At 43.2% G+C, this 19826-nt stretch overlaps 1 protein-coding gene across 2 annotated transcripts in view; it reads right to left on the reverse strand.

Annotated features, from left to right (window-relative positions):
* Positions 1-19826, reverse strand: part of INPP5A (inositol polyphosphate-5-phosphatase A) — a 1511403-nt gene that overhangs the window by 255506 nt on the left and 1236071 nt on the right. For both annotated transcript variants that reach the window (XM_085606194.1, XM_085606193.1), the window contains exon 11: positions 16047-16121. In XM_085606194.1, the coding sequence (XP_085462320.1) occupies positions 16047-16121 (75 nt within the window). The remainder of the gene's footprint in view (positions 1-16046; positions 16122-19826) is intronic.

The following is a 19826-nucleotide window of genomic DNA, read 5'->3' on the forward strand; positions in this document are numbered from 1 at the left end:
CCAAAATGCTTAAAACCAACAAAGGCCACTGACAGCTTTCAGTGTCAGGACTCAGGTCCCTGGCCATCCACTGCCAGGTGAAAGCTCCAATCTGGGTATAGGGTAGGCCTCACTTCTACCAGTGGGGCCTGGCAATGAGTTTCCCAATTGCTCCTGAGGCCCCTCTGGCTTCTTAGCTTTCTCAGAGTGGGCTGTGAAGCACCATCAGGTGCTAGACACTCTCCTTCCACTCTTTCATTCACCCTCTCAGGGGTGACACCCTCAACTTGAAGCTGCTGGGGTGGGGCTAGACGTTCAGTAGTATGGCGGACACACAGTAGATCTGCCAAGGCATGTGTGGGCCCTATACTCCTAGGGCTGAGTCAACCACCCTATTCACGGTGCATCCCTCTTGTTGTTACCCAAGGATGACGTTCGAATGACCGAGGACTCCCGGGTGCATGAACATTGCTACATCCGCAGCACCCCAGCTTCTCCCCGCTATGTCACCCACGGCACACTGCCTTGTGCAGTGCCCTTCCAACCTTTTAGTTCCAAGGTATGCTGGCAGGCAAGCCCCGGAGGCCCTCCACATATACCGGCTGCACAGGCCACTCTATCCACCGCCTTCCACCTATTAGACTTACTGTATCCTGCAGGATTCACTCCATGTGTGGGATGACGACACTACACCATCACCAACTTGAGGGCATCGAGCATGGGGGACCCTGGAGACGGCGGCCCTTATTTACCCTCTTCACAAAGACTGGCAACTTGGAGTCCGGTGGGGCATAGGCAACTTGGAGACTGGTGGGGCATAGCTTGGCAGCCATCTTGGGTGTCTCTGTGTGATCAGATGGAGACAGTCCGTTGCTCCCTCTGGTGGTCATCTTTGAGTTGTGTCTTCCCTCACACCTAACTATATAATTGCACTGTGGCCATACCTCAAACCTCAATGCGAGCACCCTATCACTCTGTCATTACACGGAAAAGGTATGATTGTCTGATTGCTTTTTTCCTGTGTCCTCACTGTGGGCCATTGTCACACTGTGTCTTACCAGTTTCAGCCGACCCTAGTGACGTCTATTGTATAACCAAGGCTAAAAGAAATAAGGCTGACTGTACAGACCTTTGAAACACTCGACAGATATTCCTCACTACCTGCTCCGCATGTCGAAACCTAAACACTCATGGCAAATATTGTTCTCTGAGGCCATTTCACTTAAGGAACTTGCAGACATCAAGGTTTCTATTAATTCCATAACACCACTATGCAGAGGATGTCCAATTTCTCAGAAGTGTCACCTCGAATTGCCTACAAGTCAAGGCGGAGGAATCTAGAACCAGTGACATGGAACAGTGCTTATATGGGCTGCTGGAGTTGGGGCCAAATTTATGGAGATTGCATGAAAAGACAATTGATCTGTATAACAGGATTCAGAGAGACAATGTGTGGATTTCCAGAGTAACGGAACAAGTGGAGGAGGATATGCACAAATTTCTGGGAACCTTCCTGCCTAAGCCCTGAACTTGTCTTTTGTGCCGCCCTTGGAATTCTACTGGGTCCATGGCGTGAAATCACGCTGCATCAGAATAGGCCATTCGACATCTTGGCGTGCTGCCTGAAACACCAACAAGCACGACAAATGATTATTGCGGCCAAGAAACATGGGCCATATCAGTATGGAAACAGCCAGATATACATTTCTAGGGACTTCTCCTTCTAGCTCAACTCCAAGAGGAAATGGTTCCTTGCACTGATACCCCGACTTCGGAAAAATAAATCAAATATGGTCTGTTAGAGCCAGCCTTGATAATCATAACATTGAATGAACACATGACAGAATACGAAGAATCAGAGGACCTGGACAAGTTTTTGGATGCACTGACTGGCTCAGACATTGACATTTCTTCTCAGGGTGCACATTCCTTTGATCCAGATTTTTATGCACAGCAGCCCAAGCAAGCTAATAACCCAGATGAGCAATCCAGACTGGCCTCAGTCACTCAGAAATGGTCCCCGGGACGTAAGCAAGGCTGATGGAAGCCTTTGGAACCCAGAGACAAATCTAGATCTCCTTTGAACATATGAAGGCCATCTTTCTTTTCACGTTCCCCTCCCTTGATCAATTGGGGTGGTTGCTTCGATACCTGTTGGCAGGGGTCCAACCCAGACTCTTGATTCCTGCACCCGGGGGCCTTCCCGGGGCCGTATGATTTGGCAACATTAAGTTTGGGCAGTAATTCCACTTAGTGTCTGTGCTTAGTGCCACTTGTCTATTGGCATGCTTCTGTTGACTTACATTAATGTTTGCTTTTCTATACCAGATTGTCCCGCCCCCTACCTCTGAATATTTCATGGTGTAGAGCCTGCAATGCCTTTGGTTCAGATGGCAATGATGATCTCAGAGTTAGAGTTTAAGTGTTTCAAGATTTGTTGTCTTTATTTTACTTTTTTTACTACACGATGGGGACAACATATTCTCACAGTCCAACGTTTGACTTAGTATATTTTGAGTATTAATATGGGGCAGGGTGTGAACAGCACAGTTCAGGTGGAGGTGCCTATCCATCCCATCACATACTCTGTTACAGCAATTTTCCTCGTACTCGTATTTTGCGCCACTCAAGTACTCAGATGCGCTGATTTTGGTCACATCCCTTTCACTTCCTTGTTGAATATCCAGAGCTCGTCAACTGTCTGCTGTCAGTGAGACCATCCTTTTTACGACTTGCCCTACCTCATCATTCCGTGTCACCATTTTGTAAAGGGCGTGTTTTCTCCCAGGAGTCATATCCCATGACCCGGCGATGCCATCACCCAGTCGGGACACACCTCCTATCACCCCACAATGCCCCTTCCCATCACTAAACCACTGTTCATCTCATCCCTCAACTTCAATGGACTGATGCATTATATAAAATATAAAAATATCCTCACCTTCCTGAATTCTAGACACCCAGACATAGGTCTCTTGCAAGAGGCACACCTTACCGCACACGAAGTAGAGAAAGTTCGAAGACTGGGTCGGGAAGATGTTTCTAACACACAACTGAGACATACAGAGTGGGCTTAATGACTCTCCTCTTAGTCATAGAAAAAGGGGCAGGGCTATTTTAATACACAAATCGTTGCCCATCAAAGCACTGAAGCAATGTATAGGTGTGTGTGGGCATTACAGTTTTGTTAAACTCAGGATTCAAGACATCTGTCTAATTGTGAGATTAGTATATGTCCTGTTGGACGACAGATCAGACTTCCTCACAAGCCTGGCACAGCTTCTTATCTTCTTCTGTAAGTCAAAAGTGATTAAAGGGGGAAACTGGAATGTGACCTTGGTCCCCCATTATAGAAACCTGGCACTCAACATGAAAGAGATAGCTGCATACTGACACATATCATTCACGACAATGCCCTTATTGAGCCTTTGCATTTGTTGCATCCAAATGACGGATATTATACATTCACTTCATGTCCTCACGGCACATAGAATATTTTCTAAAGGCCCCCAACTCAACATCATTCTCTATATTTCCAGGTGGAGTCTCTGACCATAATCTAATAGAGACTGACTTGGATTTACAAAATGTACCATCCCACTGCTCCTGGCGAATGTCACCCACTATAAATAACGCAAAAACAAACAACGCATGTTCTTATCGTCAGCTCTGCATAGCCAATAATGCAGGGTCAGTAATGTCAACATGGACCTTATTGGGGGGGAGGGGGGTAGGGGGGGTTGACTAAAGCTTAGCTCAAGGGAGAAATGGTCAGGGACTATGCAATGGCCAAATAGAAAGCTTAACCATCTCAACGCCACTTGGAAACTCTTACAAGCACTGTCACGTCTGCATATGCTCACTTCCAGATGCAAACCAACCTCTGTGTCCTAATCAAAGCTAAATATGACCTGAATACCCTATACACCTCTCGGGCTGAGATGCCTCTCCTGCGGCTCTGTCGAAGACATTATGAGGGAGGGGAAAAAGCAAGGAGACTGCTAGAGCTCCAACTCAAACAACTTGAGTCTAATAGAACAGTTCCAACACTCCAGAATGGACAATCGGTACTCCTAAAGAACCCTTTGGACATACAGAATTTCAGGCTTACTACACCTCTTTGTACATCTCAGAGGGACAGGATACTTTGGAAGTGGAAATAGTTTTTATGAGGAACTCGCCTATCCACCTTTTGACAACCCCATCAAAGGGTGCGTTACAGTTTGATATCTCGGGAGAGGAGGTAGCGCCGACTATTGACAGCATGGTGAAAGGCTAGGCCCCGGGGAAAAAGGGGTTCCCCATAGAATTTTACAAAACTACCAAACATGTGGAGGTTCTATTGCTAACATCAGCTTTTGGGGTAGTGTTAAAATCAGGGAGCATCCCGAGGCATTCATCAGAGCCAGAACTTCCTTAATCCTAAAGCCAGCAAAGGACCCACTTGAATGCCCAAGCTACAGGCCTATTTCACTCATAAACACAGATGTCAAAATTCCCTCATAAGTTTTAGCTAATAGGTTCGGGAAGGTCATTCAATCACTAATTCATCCATCGCAGGTGGAGTTCGGATCAGGCCACACCTCGACCACCCATATTTACACCCTTTTACATATCTTACGGCATATGTGGAGGGATGCCAATGAAAAAGCCTTGCTGTTTTTAGATGCCCAAAAGGCTTTCAACAGTGTAGAATGAGGCTATCTCTTTCGCACATTTGAGCACATAGGCTTAGGTTCCAATTTTCCTTGTTGGGTCCAAGGCCTATACAGCAACTTAACAGCATCCATTTCCAGCAGGGGGTTCTCTTCACCCTTTTCGCGTACACGGAGGTACATGCCCGGGATGCACCTGGTCTCTTCTCTTGTTCCTTATCGTCTTGGAACCCCGGTACATGCCAGGGATGTCTTCGGTCTCTTCTCTTGTTCCTTATTGCCTTGTTATCCCGGTACATGCGCGGGATGCCTCCGGTCTCCTCTATTGTTCCTTATTGCCTTGGAACCGATGCACATAGCCATAGGAAAGGAGGGCACCATCCTAAGAATTTCCCCAATCAAGGGAGACCAATAGGAACAGCCTAGCCCAAACTGCCAGGCCAACTGCCTTCTGAACAGGGATACAAGCAGCCACAGTCTGATTTGTGCAATTTTTAGCATGTTTTGGCATCATCAGTAGGGTGTAACTTGAGTCTAAAGCACAGTGTGCATGGGACCATGTCTGGGTCTACCCATCCCATTTTGGCCATTGTACTAAGGAAAACAAAAACGTATGGGTGGAATATGTGAATTAATCTCATCACTGAAAAATACTAGGGGTGCGTACCTGTCCATTATTTTTTGCTCATGATATCACCTCAGACAATAACCTGTCCAAGCAGTGGCGGCCGGCACGGATGAGGGGTGGCAGGGCCCGCGTCTCTGATCCATCTCTCCTCCGTCGGACCCGGGCCGGAACAGCAACCAGGAAGCACACCCAGGCTCCCCGGACCAATCACAACGCTGCAATGCAGCGTTGTGATTGGTCTGAGCACCGTGGTTTGGCGCTCATATGGAAAATGATGGCCTGGGCATGTTCTCCGCGCAGGATGTAATGCAGCCTGCTTGGAGAACATGCAGAGTGTGCATGACTGTTTGGCCGGCCTCAGAGAGCCAACCAAGCATTCATGTGCACATGGAGTGGACAAACTGTAGTATCCTGGTATTATGGATTGCCTCTCCCATGTTTCCCTGTCCCTGGCTGCTCAGCCTGAGTGAGTGTTCTGAATGGAATGTTTGGTGTGTGGGCTATGAGTGGAATGCTTGCGTGACTGAATCAGGAATGACAGTTGATGGATGGGGCTGAGCAGCTAGCAGGCTGCTCCCGGTGGGGCTTAATATGACTCATACCTGGACTTATTCTACCTGTGTACCTGCTTACCTGATACCTGAATAAACCTACGTTGACATCATCTCTCCAGTGGGGTCTCCTGATTACTACACAAACCGCTCCTCACTTCCCCTGCTCTGAGAGCAGAGCCACCCGCAAAGCAGCTGGAAACAATAAAATGATAATTCCAACAAGTTATCAATTTATTTTTCCTTTCCTCACACTGCTTAAAAGTAGTGGGGGGACGCTCCTCCACCTTAGAGGAGGAGCCGCCACTGTGTCTCAGGCAAGTCAGCCTTGATCATGCTCCAATATGAACAGTTCAGTCCCTCCTGAACAAGAACAAAAGCAACCACAAACCTGTTTCAACCAAGCTGGGTCTCATCCGTAGATTGCAACGTGAGTCTTGTGGCATAGTGAGCATAGGACAATAACAGGCTTCGAATTAGGACAAGGTAAGCAGACAAGAACTCACTAAGTAGGGGCAGGACACCACCAATTACAATAGATTAGAAACTTTGAACACATATAATATAACCCACACACAGAGGGGCTTAGGAGCAATATAGTGGAGGATGGACATAAGCAAAATGGTACTACAAATGTAGTTGCAAGGCATTAATTACCATACAGGTTTAAGACACTAAAATTCTTCAATAATATTTTTTAGAAAAGAGGTCCTTTGTTAATCCTATTCAATAACTAACATGCCTTCCTGTAAAATAGCTGTCTGTTAAAGTCTATATTGTAGGTTGACCCTATGGATCAAACACACTTCGAGCCTATCAATAGATGACATATCGACAGTCCTTTATTTGGAAAATAAATAACTGCCAGTGCCCCAATAAAGTTTCTTAGGAGCCCCTTGCTGGTTCTGCCAAATTCCGGGCTTGCCGGCTATCATGGTTGCATAGACTTGAGTCTACCTCATCATTTCTTTTTCTTCCAGTGCCCTACACTTCCTACATCTGCATGTCACCCTTTTGCATTCTTTTGTAACTGGGCTTTCTTATTTGTCACTTATTCCTATGTTTCTCTTCCTTTTCTTTCTTATTTCTCTGCCTTCATTATCTTGTTTGAGTCAAAGTCTGAATTTGAAACATAAATCCAAGGCCCCCAAAATGAGTGCCAGCACCTGCAAACAAAAGCACAAATTAAGCAGTGCATGTCTGTTCGAAACGAGAACCTCAATGAAATACATTTAAATAAATAAAACAAGCTGACAATGTGAGTCTTTCCATAAGACTGATCCCCACCTTTGTTGAGTGAAGGAAATAAGTTGTGCTCCATACAAAAGAAAATGTAGAAACTTTAACAGAAGAACATGAGGGGTATCAACAGTCTAACCTCATCAGAAGGCAATTCTTTACACCCTAAACATGTCCCAAAGGAACTGCTGATCCAGACATTTGCCACAAGTCTTTAGAAACATTGTTGATAACATAATAATAATAATAATAATAATAATAATAATAATAATAATAAATGTTGCCCGAAACGAGAGTGCACTGTTGAACTCCTAGAATTTCTAGAAATTCTGCAACTTGAATTTATATTTAAACTTTTTTTTAAATTCCGCATGGCTTTGATTGGGGGGGGGGGACAAATACACCTATAATACTCCATTGTCTCTTGGGAATAACAGCAAAAGAAGATAGCAAACGTGTCTCTTCCGCACCGTTTTGGAATGAAAATTGTATTCCTGTTGTACATAGCATTTGTTTTAGATTTTTCATAAACATTCGTCCCCACCTTTACTTATCCAGACCATCTATCTCCTTAACTACAGTGCGAAAAAGAGGGGAGGGGGGCAAATCTGTACAGACAATGATAAAGCGACCCGCTGATATAATATATTTGTCAGGGCCTGTCGCATCTGCACAAATTCCACTATTAGGAAGAGACACTGCGCTGATAAAAAAAAAAAAAAAAAAGTTCACCGGAAATCAATGCATCTTGAGCCAAAGCTGTTGCTAAACACACAGAAAAAAAGCATCTTTATCCAGCAGCCAGCGTGCTGTGAAAATTCCCAGGCCTTGGCCTCGTGGCGGCCAAGGAAAATGTAATCTTCCCAAATACTCATCAGGGCACTCCATCCTGCCGACCTGACAGCCCCACTTATAATTAATTATACAATTTCGATGGGAATATCGACTAAACAAAGCTATAAATCATAGGAAAAGTCAATAGGCATGGACACATTCAATCATGTCCCGGCCAATGATTACTACTCTTAAAATACAATAATTATTCTCAGCAGCCAGCTCGAATTAAATTTCTGTCAGGCCGGCGCAAGACCAGTGGTTGATGAAGGATGCAATGGATTTTTGGGTTGAATTCGGCGCGGGGACATTTATCCTCTCAGATAGGTAGTTTGTTTTTAGTGATCATGGCGCGGCGTGTTTAACTAGACCATGAAGATTAGATTATCTCCGATGGCTCATTACATCATTTATCTTTTCCCGCCACTGCGGATCTGGAAGGCTTCCCGCGCCCGAATTAAAGGCAGCTGATTTTTTTTTTTTTTTTTTTAATGCAATGTGCCAAAGTGGGATGCGCGCTTGTGGATGTGTGCAAAATGAACCGAACCATTTGTCATTCGAAAGGCTATTGGCAGGCCGTGATTTACAGCGCCATGAACACGAATGACCTTGTTCAACATCTTAAACTGTATTAAAATGAAATTAAAGTTAGCATTTTCAGGGACTTTTATAATAATTCAGAGAATTACACTTGAGAGAGAATATATCTGTGGAGGCAGGACTCGCCACTAATCATTTAACTTGTCAAGTTCTCAAGAGTGGGCCTGAGAAGTCCATGGCAGGGATCCAGAACGGTGCCTCAAGGTGACTGTAGTGTTATAGCTGTGAGTTTAGGTTGAGGTTTGTGCGATGGGGTGAGTGAGGATGGGGATGGTGGGCATGTACATTTTTTCTTACCTTAAGTTAAAAATGTAGCCAAACATTTAAGAAATAATAAAATGCTTCATTGATATCAGTACAGGATAACTCAAATCTCTTACTATAGATGAGGTTCACCAACTGCGCTACAGAGATTTCAAACTTGTTATGTAGAGACCTGCTAACAGAGGCATGCATGTCGTAGCAGTAGTAATCAAAAACTGTTCCAGAAGTTGCTGATTCTTAAACAAAAGACACACAATTGATGGACAGAATGCTGGAAAAAAACATTCACCCCCAGTCAGGAGATCTGGGTTAAATCCATCACTCTTTTGCTCACCATGCCACCCCAGTTTAGATCCAGCCATATGCAAATCAGTCTTCAACCTGCTCCTCATGGGAACAGTCGAGCCCAAACTGACAAGCCAGGTCCTCCCTGGACCTGAAACAAACATCCTGCGACCAGTTTCGGGGCATCACCCCTCATCTGGACAGCTAGCTTGAATCCAGCGGCACAGTAAGCCCGGGACCCACATCTGGGCATACCCAGTGCACTTAGGGTGAAAAAGAAATCGATGAACAGAATGCAGAACAAATCAAACATGGGTATGCCCAGACGTAGTTCCCTTGCTCACTGTGCCACTAAATTCAAGCTAGCCTGGCTGATGAGGGGTAATACCCCAAAAACGGTACCAGGATGCTTGTTTCTGGTCCAGGGAGGATCTGGCTTGGCAGTTTGGGCTGGACTGTTTCCAGGAGGAGCAGGGTCAAGAGTGATTTGCAGATGGTTGGGTCTAAACTGGGGTGGTATGGTGAGCAAAAGAATGATGGATTTAACCCTGATCTCTTGGCTGGGGGTGAATGTTTGATTTGCTCTGCATTCCTGGCAGTTCGGGCTGGACTGATCCCATGTGGATCAGGGTAAAGACTGATTTGCATATGGTTGGATCTTAACTAGAAGGGCATGGGGAACAAAAAAACGATGGATTTAAGCCCAGATCTCTGTACTTGGGTGAATGTTTGACATTGTGCAGCGTTCTGTCCATCAATTCCGTCTCACTAAGACATCATCCTGATGACAGACAAAACTGAATGCATGTTCATTTCAACTTCCTTGTCCACACAACAGCAAGAGGCTTTGATCCAATGCATAGCTGAGTACAGCAAAGCATGCTCCTCTGAGATCAATTCTTGTTTTACTTTAATGTAAGTCTTTCTCCCTTTGTGTGTACTTGAAAAGATGGATCAAATCCATTGAGAAGTGGTGACATGATACCCACTGCTAAGATTTTCAGGCTTATGATCGGATGTTTCTTTTTTTTTTTTACTAGAAAACTGTTTGATTTCTTAGTTTCCCAGTAGGTCTCTATTAATTATATAATCGCCTGTGAACAAGAAGGATCTATACGTCATAGGAAAAGACGGTGGGTTTGGGCGTAACATGCAGTATGGTAGACCTAGAAAAAGTGAATTGAAACGTCTTGACAATCTCAAGTGCCCTAGAATCTTTCGTTGTGTGAGTGCAGCTAAATGTTAACTGGACAAGGGAAATTGCCATCTATACTTAAGCAAAAGAAATGTCTTTGCTCTGCACATACCTGACGCGATTTACCACCTCAGTTTCCACCGGTTTCATCACCAACCCACCATGCTGCTAGTGAAAACTTTGTCACCTCATTTAAAATGAATACCATTGGCAATGTTACCCTTGATGATCTTAAGCTTCAGCTGGGTAAAGGTCTGTTCTGAAAGACTCTAAACATGGCATAGTTACCTTTTTGGATCAATGTAACAGTGTTGAGGTGCTAGAACATCTGTTTCAAAATGTTATCGCTAACAAGGATACCTTGTTACTTGGAACTATTCTTATTGCTCTCAATTAAACGGTTTATTTTTTTACCATAGTCTACATATCTAAACTCAGAGGGATGCATGGATATTTGCCAGCACATGCACAGTAAGTTGTATCTAAATGTAGTATAAGTCTAAGTCAACCACTGTTTATACTGTAGTGTATAAATGAGACAGCAATTCTAAAGCACAATGGCATGCCAAAATCAAAATCTTCAGCGCACCTTTATCCAGCGGCTCCCTGATGATGATGCCTCCTCCTCGGACACTGCCTGCAGCCTTGCCCCGCTAGACCTAACCTTCTCAGATGATTTTTGCTGGGATTTCTTCAAAGTCCAAAGGTAAGCATCGACCAGGCCCAATCCACTTCTTATATCCAACCCGCGCGCCATCAAGGTAGGTCATATTTTTCTATTTTAACCCGGTCCCGCGATAGTAGGTGTCTGCGATTGGAGCCTTGAGCTTTTAGGTACGAGATTTTTGCTTAAACTTAAAAAATCAGAACTCTGGTTCTACTGATTGGATTTTTGTTGTATTGGTGTCAAGTAATTTATTAAAATGTACCATATTGTTCTTAATTTGGGTGGGATTCTTCTAATGTTGCATTATTATTTTATTACTGTTTGTGTGTTGCATAAATACTTTATAAAAAGAACAATTGATAAACGGAATGCTGAACAATGTCATACATTCACCCCAGTACTGAAACCTGGGCCTAATCCATTGTTTTTTTTGCCCACCATGCCATTCCAGTTTAAACCCAGCCATAAATGGTCTTGACCCTGCTCTGCATGAGAACGTTCCAGCCCGAACTGCCAAGCCAGGTCCTCCCTGGACTGGAAACAAGCATCCTAGGACCGGTTTCGGGATATCACCCCTCATCAGCCAGACTAGCTTGAATCCAGAGGCATGGTGAGCAACTGACACATGTCTGGGCATACCCGTCCTACTTGCATGACAAAGCATCATGTAATTGTCTTCCCACATGAATATCCATTTGAGGGGTAGCCATTAAATTGAAAGGTGAGGATTCATAGGCTAGGATTAATCTGCATAAGCATTCATAAGTTCCCAAATAGCCAAAACAATATTTCTCTCTGTGTTCACCTTGATCCTTTTTTTTCATGTGACAATCAAGTCATCCTACTGCAGGACCCTGTATTCTTAACAACTTTCTGTACTTATCCCCAGCCTCCCAAATTGTTTCTTCCACATTACAGTGGTCCAGCAGGGCATGCAATAGCTGCCTTTAAATAAGGGGTTCTTGATCTCACCAAGCTTTTGCAACACATGTTTGTTGCCTATAGTACTCTGTGCCATTTACTACTGTTATTTACTACTGTTAACCAGTGCTAAAGTATTTGCGTTCATTTCCTAACACATGGTAAAATTGGCTTACACCTAACTGGGATATCTGTTTTACTTATATGTCCCTAGTAAAGTGCTATACTATATACCCAAGGCCTATAAATTAAATGCCTGCAATACTTATTATGCCACCTAATCAGGTATCCCCTTAACACATGTCCCAGGCCTGCCATTACAGATGGAATGCAGTTTTAAAACTACCAATTCGACCTGGCCTAATAACCCCCTTACCAAGCCTTATACTCGCCTTTTGTTACATGTCAGTCACCCCTTATGTAGGCCTGAGGCAGACGATATGGAAGAGTGAATTGTAATAAAACATTGGGACATGTACTTTTAAGTTTCACATGTCCTGATAGTGAAAAACTCCTAAAGGAGTTTTTCACTAAAGTGAGGCCTATCTCTCCCATGGGATAACATTGGGTTGCCTTATCATATTTAATAAGTTCTAACTTTTGATAAGGGGCAGGTAAGATATAACATAACATAAAATGTGTATTTGTAAAGTGCACGTTCGCCCAAGGGTATTTTAGCAATGAGTAACAGATGTTTATTGAAATTCATGTTTGGTGTCTAAGAAATTGTCACTTGAAATCCTCTTTAATGGTAAAGTCGGATTTCAAGTTACAATTTTGAAAATGCCACTTTTAGAAAGCTATTCTGTGCCTGCAACCTGTTCATGCGTCACATAACTAGGAAAGGTTTGCAGTTGAACTTTGTTTATTCCTCCCAGACAGCCACACAATAGAGGGATTAGGTGTGCCTGGATGGGCCATCATTGGCAGGATGTGGGGCAGAGCTGGGCACAGCCCCACTTGCAAATCAATAAACTGGGCCTTGCCTTCACTCAAAGGACTTCATACTACCTTATTGTTCATGCTGTCAGGCTGGAGCCAGGGTAGGGAAGGCAGGAAACTCCAAGCACTTCAAAGGTCATTCGCTAGAAACTTCTCCTTCTTCAAAGAAGGCATCCAGTATAAGAATATGACCATCAAACCCACTCTTCAGTTCACTTTCCGGACCTGCAGAAGGACTCTCAGAGAACTGCCTGCTGCTGTGGACTGCTGTGTACTTCAGAAGACTGCTTTGCTGCACCTGGAAATACATCTCTGCTACCTGAAACCTGCTTTGAACCCTCAGAGGCATGACCTGCTGCCTGAGCCCAGGTCCACTTCATGAACCCCAGACTACCACAGTGACACCAAGGGCTAATTGGCTGGCCTCCTGATTAGAGCCTAAGGTCCAAAAAAGACAACAACCATCTTGAACCCGCACCTGGACCCATTATGGGTGAGTCCCAACACTCCAAGTGTTGCCTCCCCAGTCCTGGTCATTTGGGAGACATGCTAAAGGTGCCCAGATAGCCAAAATCCCAAACTTGGGACTGTTGGCTAAAAACTGCTCTGAAAACTGAGAGGAGACCGGACCGACCTCCTTGAACTTCTGCCCAAGGAACCTTCGCAAGCCAGCCCAACTTTGTGGCAGCTCTCACTCAGTTCTTCTCCGCAGAAGCAAATCCTGTTCAGAAGTCCTTCGGATAAGGGGTATCCGTTCTCGTGGAATTCTCTTCAGCTACATCTGGCAGCTTTACCCCAGTGGAGGATTTCAACTTGCAAAAGAAAGACGAAATCAGAATGTGGAAATCTTCAGCGCACCTTTATCCAGCGGCTCCCTGATGATGATGCCTTCTCCTCGGACACTGCTTGCAGACTTGCCCCGCTAGACCTAAACTTCTCAGATGATTTTTGCTGGGATTTCTTCAAAGTCCAAAGGTAAGCATCGACCAGGCCCAATCCACTTCTTATATCCGACCCGCGCTCCATCAAGGTAGGTCATATTTTTTTATTGTAACCCGGTCCCGCGATAGTAGGTGTCTGCGATTGGAGCCTTGAGCTTTTAGGTACGAGATTTTTGCTTAAACTTTAAAAAATTCAGAACTCTGGTTCTACTGATTGGATTTTTGTTGTATTGGTGTCAAGTAATTTATTACAATTTACCATATTGTTCTTAATTTGGGTGGGATTCTTCTAGTGTTGCATTATTATTTTATTACTGTTTGTGTGCTGCGTAAATACTTTATAAAAAGAACAATTGATAAACGGAATGCTGAACAATGTCATACATTCACCCCAGTACTGAAACCTGGGCCTAATCCATTGGTTTTTTTGCCCACCATGCCATTCCAGTTTAAACCCAGCCATAAATGGTCTTGACCCTGCTCTGCATGAGAACGGTCCAGCCCGAACTGCCAAGACAGGTCCTCCCTGGACTGGAAACAAGCATCCTAGGACCGTTTTCGGGATATCACCCGATATCAGCCAGACTAGCTTGAATCCAGTGGCATGGTAAGCGAGTGACACATGTCTGGGCATACCCGTCCTACTTGCATGACAAAGCAAAAAGAACAATTGATGAGCATAGTGCTGAAAAGTGACAAACATTTACCCCCAGTATATAGATCCGAGAATAAATCCATCGTTTTATTCCCAATCATGCCACTTTAGTTTAAACCCAGCCATATGCAAATAAGTCTCGACTCTGCTCCCCTTGGAAACAGTTTGCCCGAACTGATAGGCCTGGTCCTTCCTGGACCGGAAACAAGCATCCTGGGACCAGTTTTGGGGTAACACCCCTCATCAGCCAGCCTAGCTTGAATCCAGTGACATGGTGCAGCACCCACAACTGGGCATACCTGTCCCACTCTGGACGACAAATGCAAAAAGAACAATTGATGAACGGAATGCTGAACAATCTCAAGCATTCACTCCTAGGACAGAGATATGGGCCTAAATCCACCATTTCGCATTACGTCCATCATTCGTGTGTCTTTTACTTTCTCGCCTTTAGTGTACCAGGTATGCCCATATGTGGGTTTCAGGCTCACTGTGCCACTGGATTCAAGCTAGCCTGGGTGATGAGGGGTGAATCCCCAAAACCGGTGCTAGGATGCTTGTTTCTGTTACAGGCTTGGCAGTTTGGGTTGGACTCTACCCATGAGGAGGGGGTTCAAGAGTGATTTGCATATGCCTGGGTCTACACTGGGGTGGCATGGTGAGCAAAAGTACAATGGATTTAACCCAGATCTCTTGACTGGGGGTGAATGTTTACTTTGTTCCACATTCTATCCATCATTTGTGTGTCTTTTGCTTTCTTGCCCTAAGGGCGCCGGGTATGCCCAGACGTGGGTCTCAGGCTCACTGTATCACTGGATTCAAGCTAGCCTGGCTGATGAGGTGTGATACCCTGAAACCGGTCCCAGGATGCTTGTTCCTGGTCCAGAAAAGACCTGGCTTGGCAGTTCGGGCTGGACTGTTCCCATGAGGAGCATGGTCAAGCCTAATTTGCATATTGCTGGGTCTAAACTCGGGTGGCATGGTGAGCAGAAGAACAATGGAATTAACCCAGATCTCTTGACTGGGGGTGAAAGTTTGGTTTGCTCCGCATTCCGTCCATCATATGTGTGTCTTCTGCATAAATGCTTCACATATTGCCTCTAAGTTAAGCATGACTGCTTCCTGTCAGGCTACCAGAAGGTTACATGCAGGTTAATTTAGTGACTTTTGTGGCTCACACTGACAGGGATTGTGGCGGTTGCTTCAGCAGGGCTAACACCCCTCTCAACCAAATTTCTCACACTGTAGTCTGCTTTGCATTCTCCAAGGATCCCTATTACCTATGAAATTTGATCATATTACATTTTTCCATGAAAGTTTCAATGTTGTGGAATTTATGTCTACTACATAACAATGTTTTTGAAAGTATTAATAAATATCCTGTTAATTAAATAAGGCATGCGTTTCAAAGCGATGACAGACTTTTCCTATGCAGCATTTTATATTGGTGGACCACACAGCCAAATCTGATGAAGATCTTTCTAAGAAAATACCAACACTGGAAAAAGACCTATGGTAAGCAGAATTATTAGGCACTTATTGCATTTATGTTAAGGAACTGCGTGAACACACGTGTGAGAGAAATTTTCAAGAAAAGAATAACTAAAGAAATGTTTACCACATATGGGTCATTATATCCTAAAGGTTCATCACAAGCATTAGAAAAATATGTATCTTGATGTGTACTTACCGCTGTTCCATTATTATCTCTAAAAACATCCTGATTAAAATATTCAAATAGCTTCTTTTCTATTTGCAACACAACCTAAGAAAAGAAAAGATATGTTAGCAATGGTTAATTGTATTTTGCCATTGAATTTTAACAGTTATGGTGGCCTTAATTCACCTCATTTAAAGTTGCTTCATAGCATTTGATCTGTTTCTCTCACTGCACAGCTAGGGAATGACATTTTAGAAGAAACACAGCTGTGGGTGGATTCAGGGACAGGCTTATTGGAAAACCGAATCCTTAGTAAAAGACAGAGTGCTCAATTGGAATATAAAATGCTTAAGTCATGTAAGAAAATGTAAGTGTTGACACTTAGAAAGGGAACAGAAAGCGGTTAAGTAGATGCACTCTGCAGTGCATGGTGATAAAGGCTTTTGTTAGAGAGGGAGAAAGTGAGTGAATAGTGGGGGAGCTTGGAGACTAATTAAGGCACTTACCTGTAAGTCAATTTGGCAAATGTTTGCTTATGTTGAATTCCTTTTGAGCAGAGGGACTTTGTTTCATTATGGAGCATGATCAAAGACCTGGATAGTCATTTGCACGGGGACTGACTAGAAACCGACTCTCACTTGCATTTTCTGTCTGCGCTCCATAAAAGGAAAGCGAGCCAAGGAAGACTTTACTATGACACTAAGGTACATGGTACCAGCTGAATCATGAACATGCAGTATCATGTGCCATACTGAGGGTAAAGAGTGTCATCTTTATGTTGCTACTGTTCCTACTTGTGAAGGAGTAATTGAGACTAGAATACTGTAGAGAAGACTGAATGCTAATTTGTCTAGTGGCTGTTAGAAAACCAGCTACACCTCCAAAGTAATGCACAGCACCATCACACTCACAATATAGTTAACTGCAGGAACTGCGTGGCATTGCATCCACAGCAGGTTCTGTGTAAGCAAGACCTTGACAACAGCACTTTGAAGCATTGCTAAATCCACATAGCAGTAGATGTATACCATATTTATTTCACTTGTGCTTATGATATAAATGCATGTTGTATTGAAACTGCATATGTAAGGTGTGGTGTCAACTCCTCCACAGTGGGTTTCAAGGTGACTGGGGTACAGAAGGGGCCCTACTGAGTATTATTTCAAGGCTGAGGTTGGTCTTAGTGAATGTTGTAGCACAGTAATATTATTCTTTAGGCAAGGCAGCAAACCTTTCTGGGAACTCTAAAGTCCATAGGTTCATTGAAATATAGGGTTCTATGGTGATCATTACTTATTTACAGATTAAAACATTTCAAATCTTGATGAAAAACATTAAGTTCTGTTCTGACCGGAATTTCACAAAAACACTGTGGACGTGTTCAAATGGCATCACTGGTAAAGGGTGTTGGATAAGCTGCTGTGGGCAGCAGCCTCTGAATGATCCAAGTCAGAAAAGTTTTGAGAATCACACATTTTTGTATAGAATAGCTAACAAGGTATGAGTACATATAGAAGAGTGAATCTCATCTCTGGAACCTAATAGGCATCACCCATTTTACCAATTCATTTTATCTTTTAAAACTGTCAAGAAAATGAAGGAAGGTGAATTGGAGGTAGATTTTTTCAAGACCGAGATTGTCCAATGTCCAACCGTGAATGAAGGAGGTAAGAAAGCTCAGTTAAATCCCAACCACCACTGGACAAGTTAAAACACTGGATGAAAGATCCAGCCAGAGGTGATTTACAAGTAAATTTTCTTTAGAATGAAAACCTTTGATGGTCCAGATATCAATAATTTATATGATCACAAGACAAGCCTAATTGAGTTTTTATTAATTGATTTAGACCTCTACAGAGGTCAACAAGTTGAATAGATACAGAGAATACCTTGTTGTGAATCTTAAATAACAGTAAATACTAGTTCTTTTAAAACAGTGATAAAAAAGATTTAAAAAATGTATACAAATTGTAACCAACAAAATTATTTGGGGGAAAATTGATTAAGGCAATCAGATCGTTAACGGTAAATAGATTATTTCTAAAACATATGGGTTTTAAAAAACGAAGTCGAACTTCTGCTAAAACTTTACTTGGGCAAATATATAGCACAAGGGCTAAATCTTGTTCTCCTCCTCTACATAGCTTGCATAATGCTATATTGCCACTTGTTTTGTTCCAATATTTAGTATAGGCGTCTAAAGGCAGTATCCCTAAATGAAGCATGATGATAGTTGAGCGCTGTGTTCTAGTGTAAATCTCAGATATTGTTAATAGGTCTTATACTCAAGAGACTGTATAGGACCTGCAGTGGGATAACTGAGAACAGTAAGCAAAGTCTAGGTCAAAGCTCAGGCACGGTGCCATATTTTTAAAAATAGCTTTAAATGTGCGCATGACCAAGACTGTGAAAGTGATGTAGTACAATTGAAGTGTAGTGTAGCAACTGCAACATTTTCATTAAAAGTGTAAGTACTCGACCCAACCTTAAGGGTTTTGTGCTTTAGGAGAGCTCCCAAAGTATCTTTTTCCACATGTGACATATTATGTGCCCATCTGATTACATCAGCCAAAGCATTTATATAGGCACTAGTCAATGACCATTCTAAATGAAGAGCCTGAACCGGAGTGGCCTGACTTCTAGTGGTTATTTTTCCTAGTAATTTCCCTTCATTCTTATTCAGAATATGCCATTTGTTTATTGGTACATATTCTAATGCATATGTCAGGGTGGGAGGGATTTTAGCACAGGAGCAGATACAATGGTCTCTTTCTAGAGGAAGAATAAAAACTCTTTAATGCATTGAAATTCTTTAGTCTTAGGAGGCACCCCAGTAGGTCACTTACGAATAAGGAGAACAACAGAGGGGCTAATAAGCAGCCCTGCTTCAGGCCGTTCGAAAGTGGGCATCTTATGGGTTAAACCCTTGATCCCCCATCTGGACTCTGCACCACATTGCTGTATGCAAGGCCACAATTAATCTTAATAGAGCATCCGGGATCCCCATTTTCACCAATTTGCTCCATAGGGTAGGTCTATCGACACTATCAAAAGCTGTTGAAAAATCTACAAACAAGCTAAAGACTATAATGCACTTGTCAATTATTATTTGCCAAAGTCCGATGTCAGTTACAGAGTGCTTAGGATGAAAACCCGCCTGGACCATCGGAATCAAGCCCCTGGAGAAGGCGCAGTCTTTCAGATGATCTAAAATACCTGCTGCAAAGATTTTCCCAGTTACATCAAGGAGTGCAATTTGTCTATAGTTACTGGGAGAGAGGCAGGAGCCGTTCTTTAAGAGTGGGGTGACAATGTTTCCTGTCCATGATTCTGGAATTTGGCTAGCATTATATATCTAACTAGAAAGTGGAGCCAGAAACGTGCACCATCCTCAGCGTTGCTTTTGAGAACTTTTACAGGAATCTTATCTGGACCTATCGCTGCAGAGGGTCTAGCCCTCCTAAAATATAATTCAATTTGTTCCTCAGTTGGTGCAGTTATCCATTGATCAGTTACGTACAAAAGCTTCAGATTAAAAGGTTCTATATGACAAGATTCGGACGGATTTGCTTCATGGAGCTCAAGAAGATACTTTTCCCATACATTTTGGGAAACCATAGAGCATTTAGGAATTTTCTGCACCCAGTTACTTTGGCAATTAGGTACCAGAACAGCTGATTGTTTTTTTCAAAACTGCTACCTGCAGGACAACCCAGTTTTTATCCATTATATCTCTTTTTTTAATCTGCTAAATTCTTCCTGAAGGCTGAAACGCTTATAAATTGCTGTCTATTAGCTTATTCACCCATC

Source organism: Triturus cristatus, chromosome 1_2, assembly GCF_964204655.1.
Source record: "Triturus cristatus chromosome 1_2, aTriCri1.1, whole genome shotgun sequence".
Classification (NCBI taxonomy): Eukaryota; Metazoa; Chordata; class Amphibia; order Caudata; family Salamandridae; genus Triturus; species Triturus cristatus.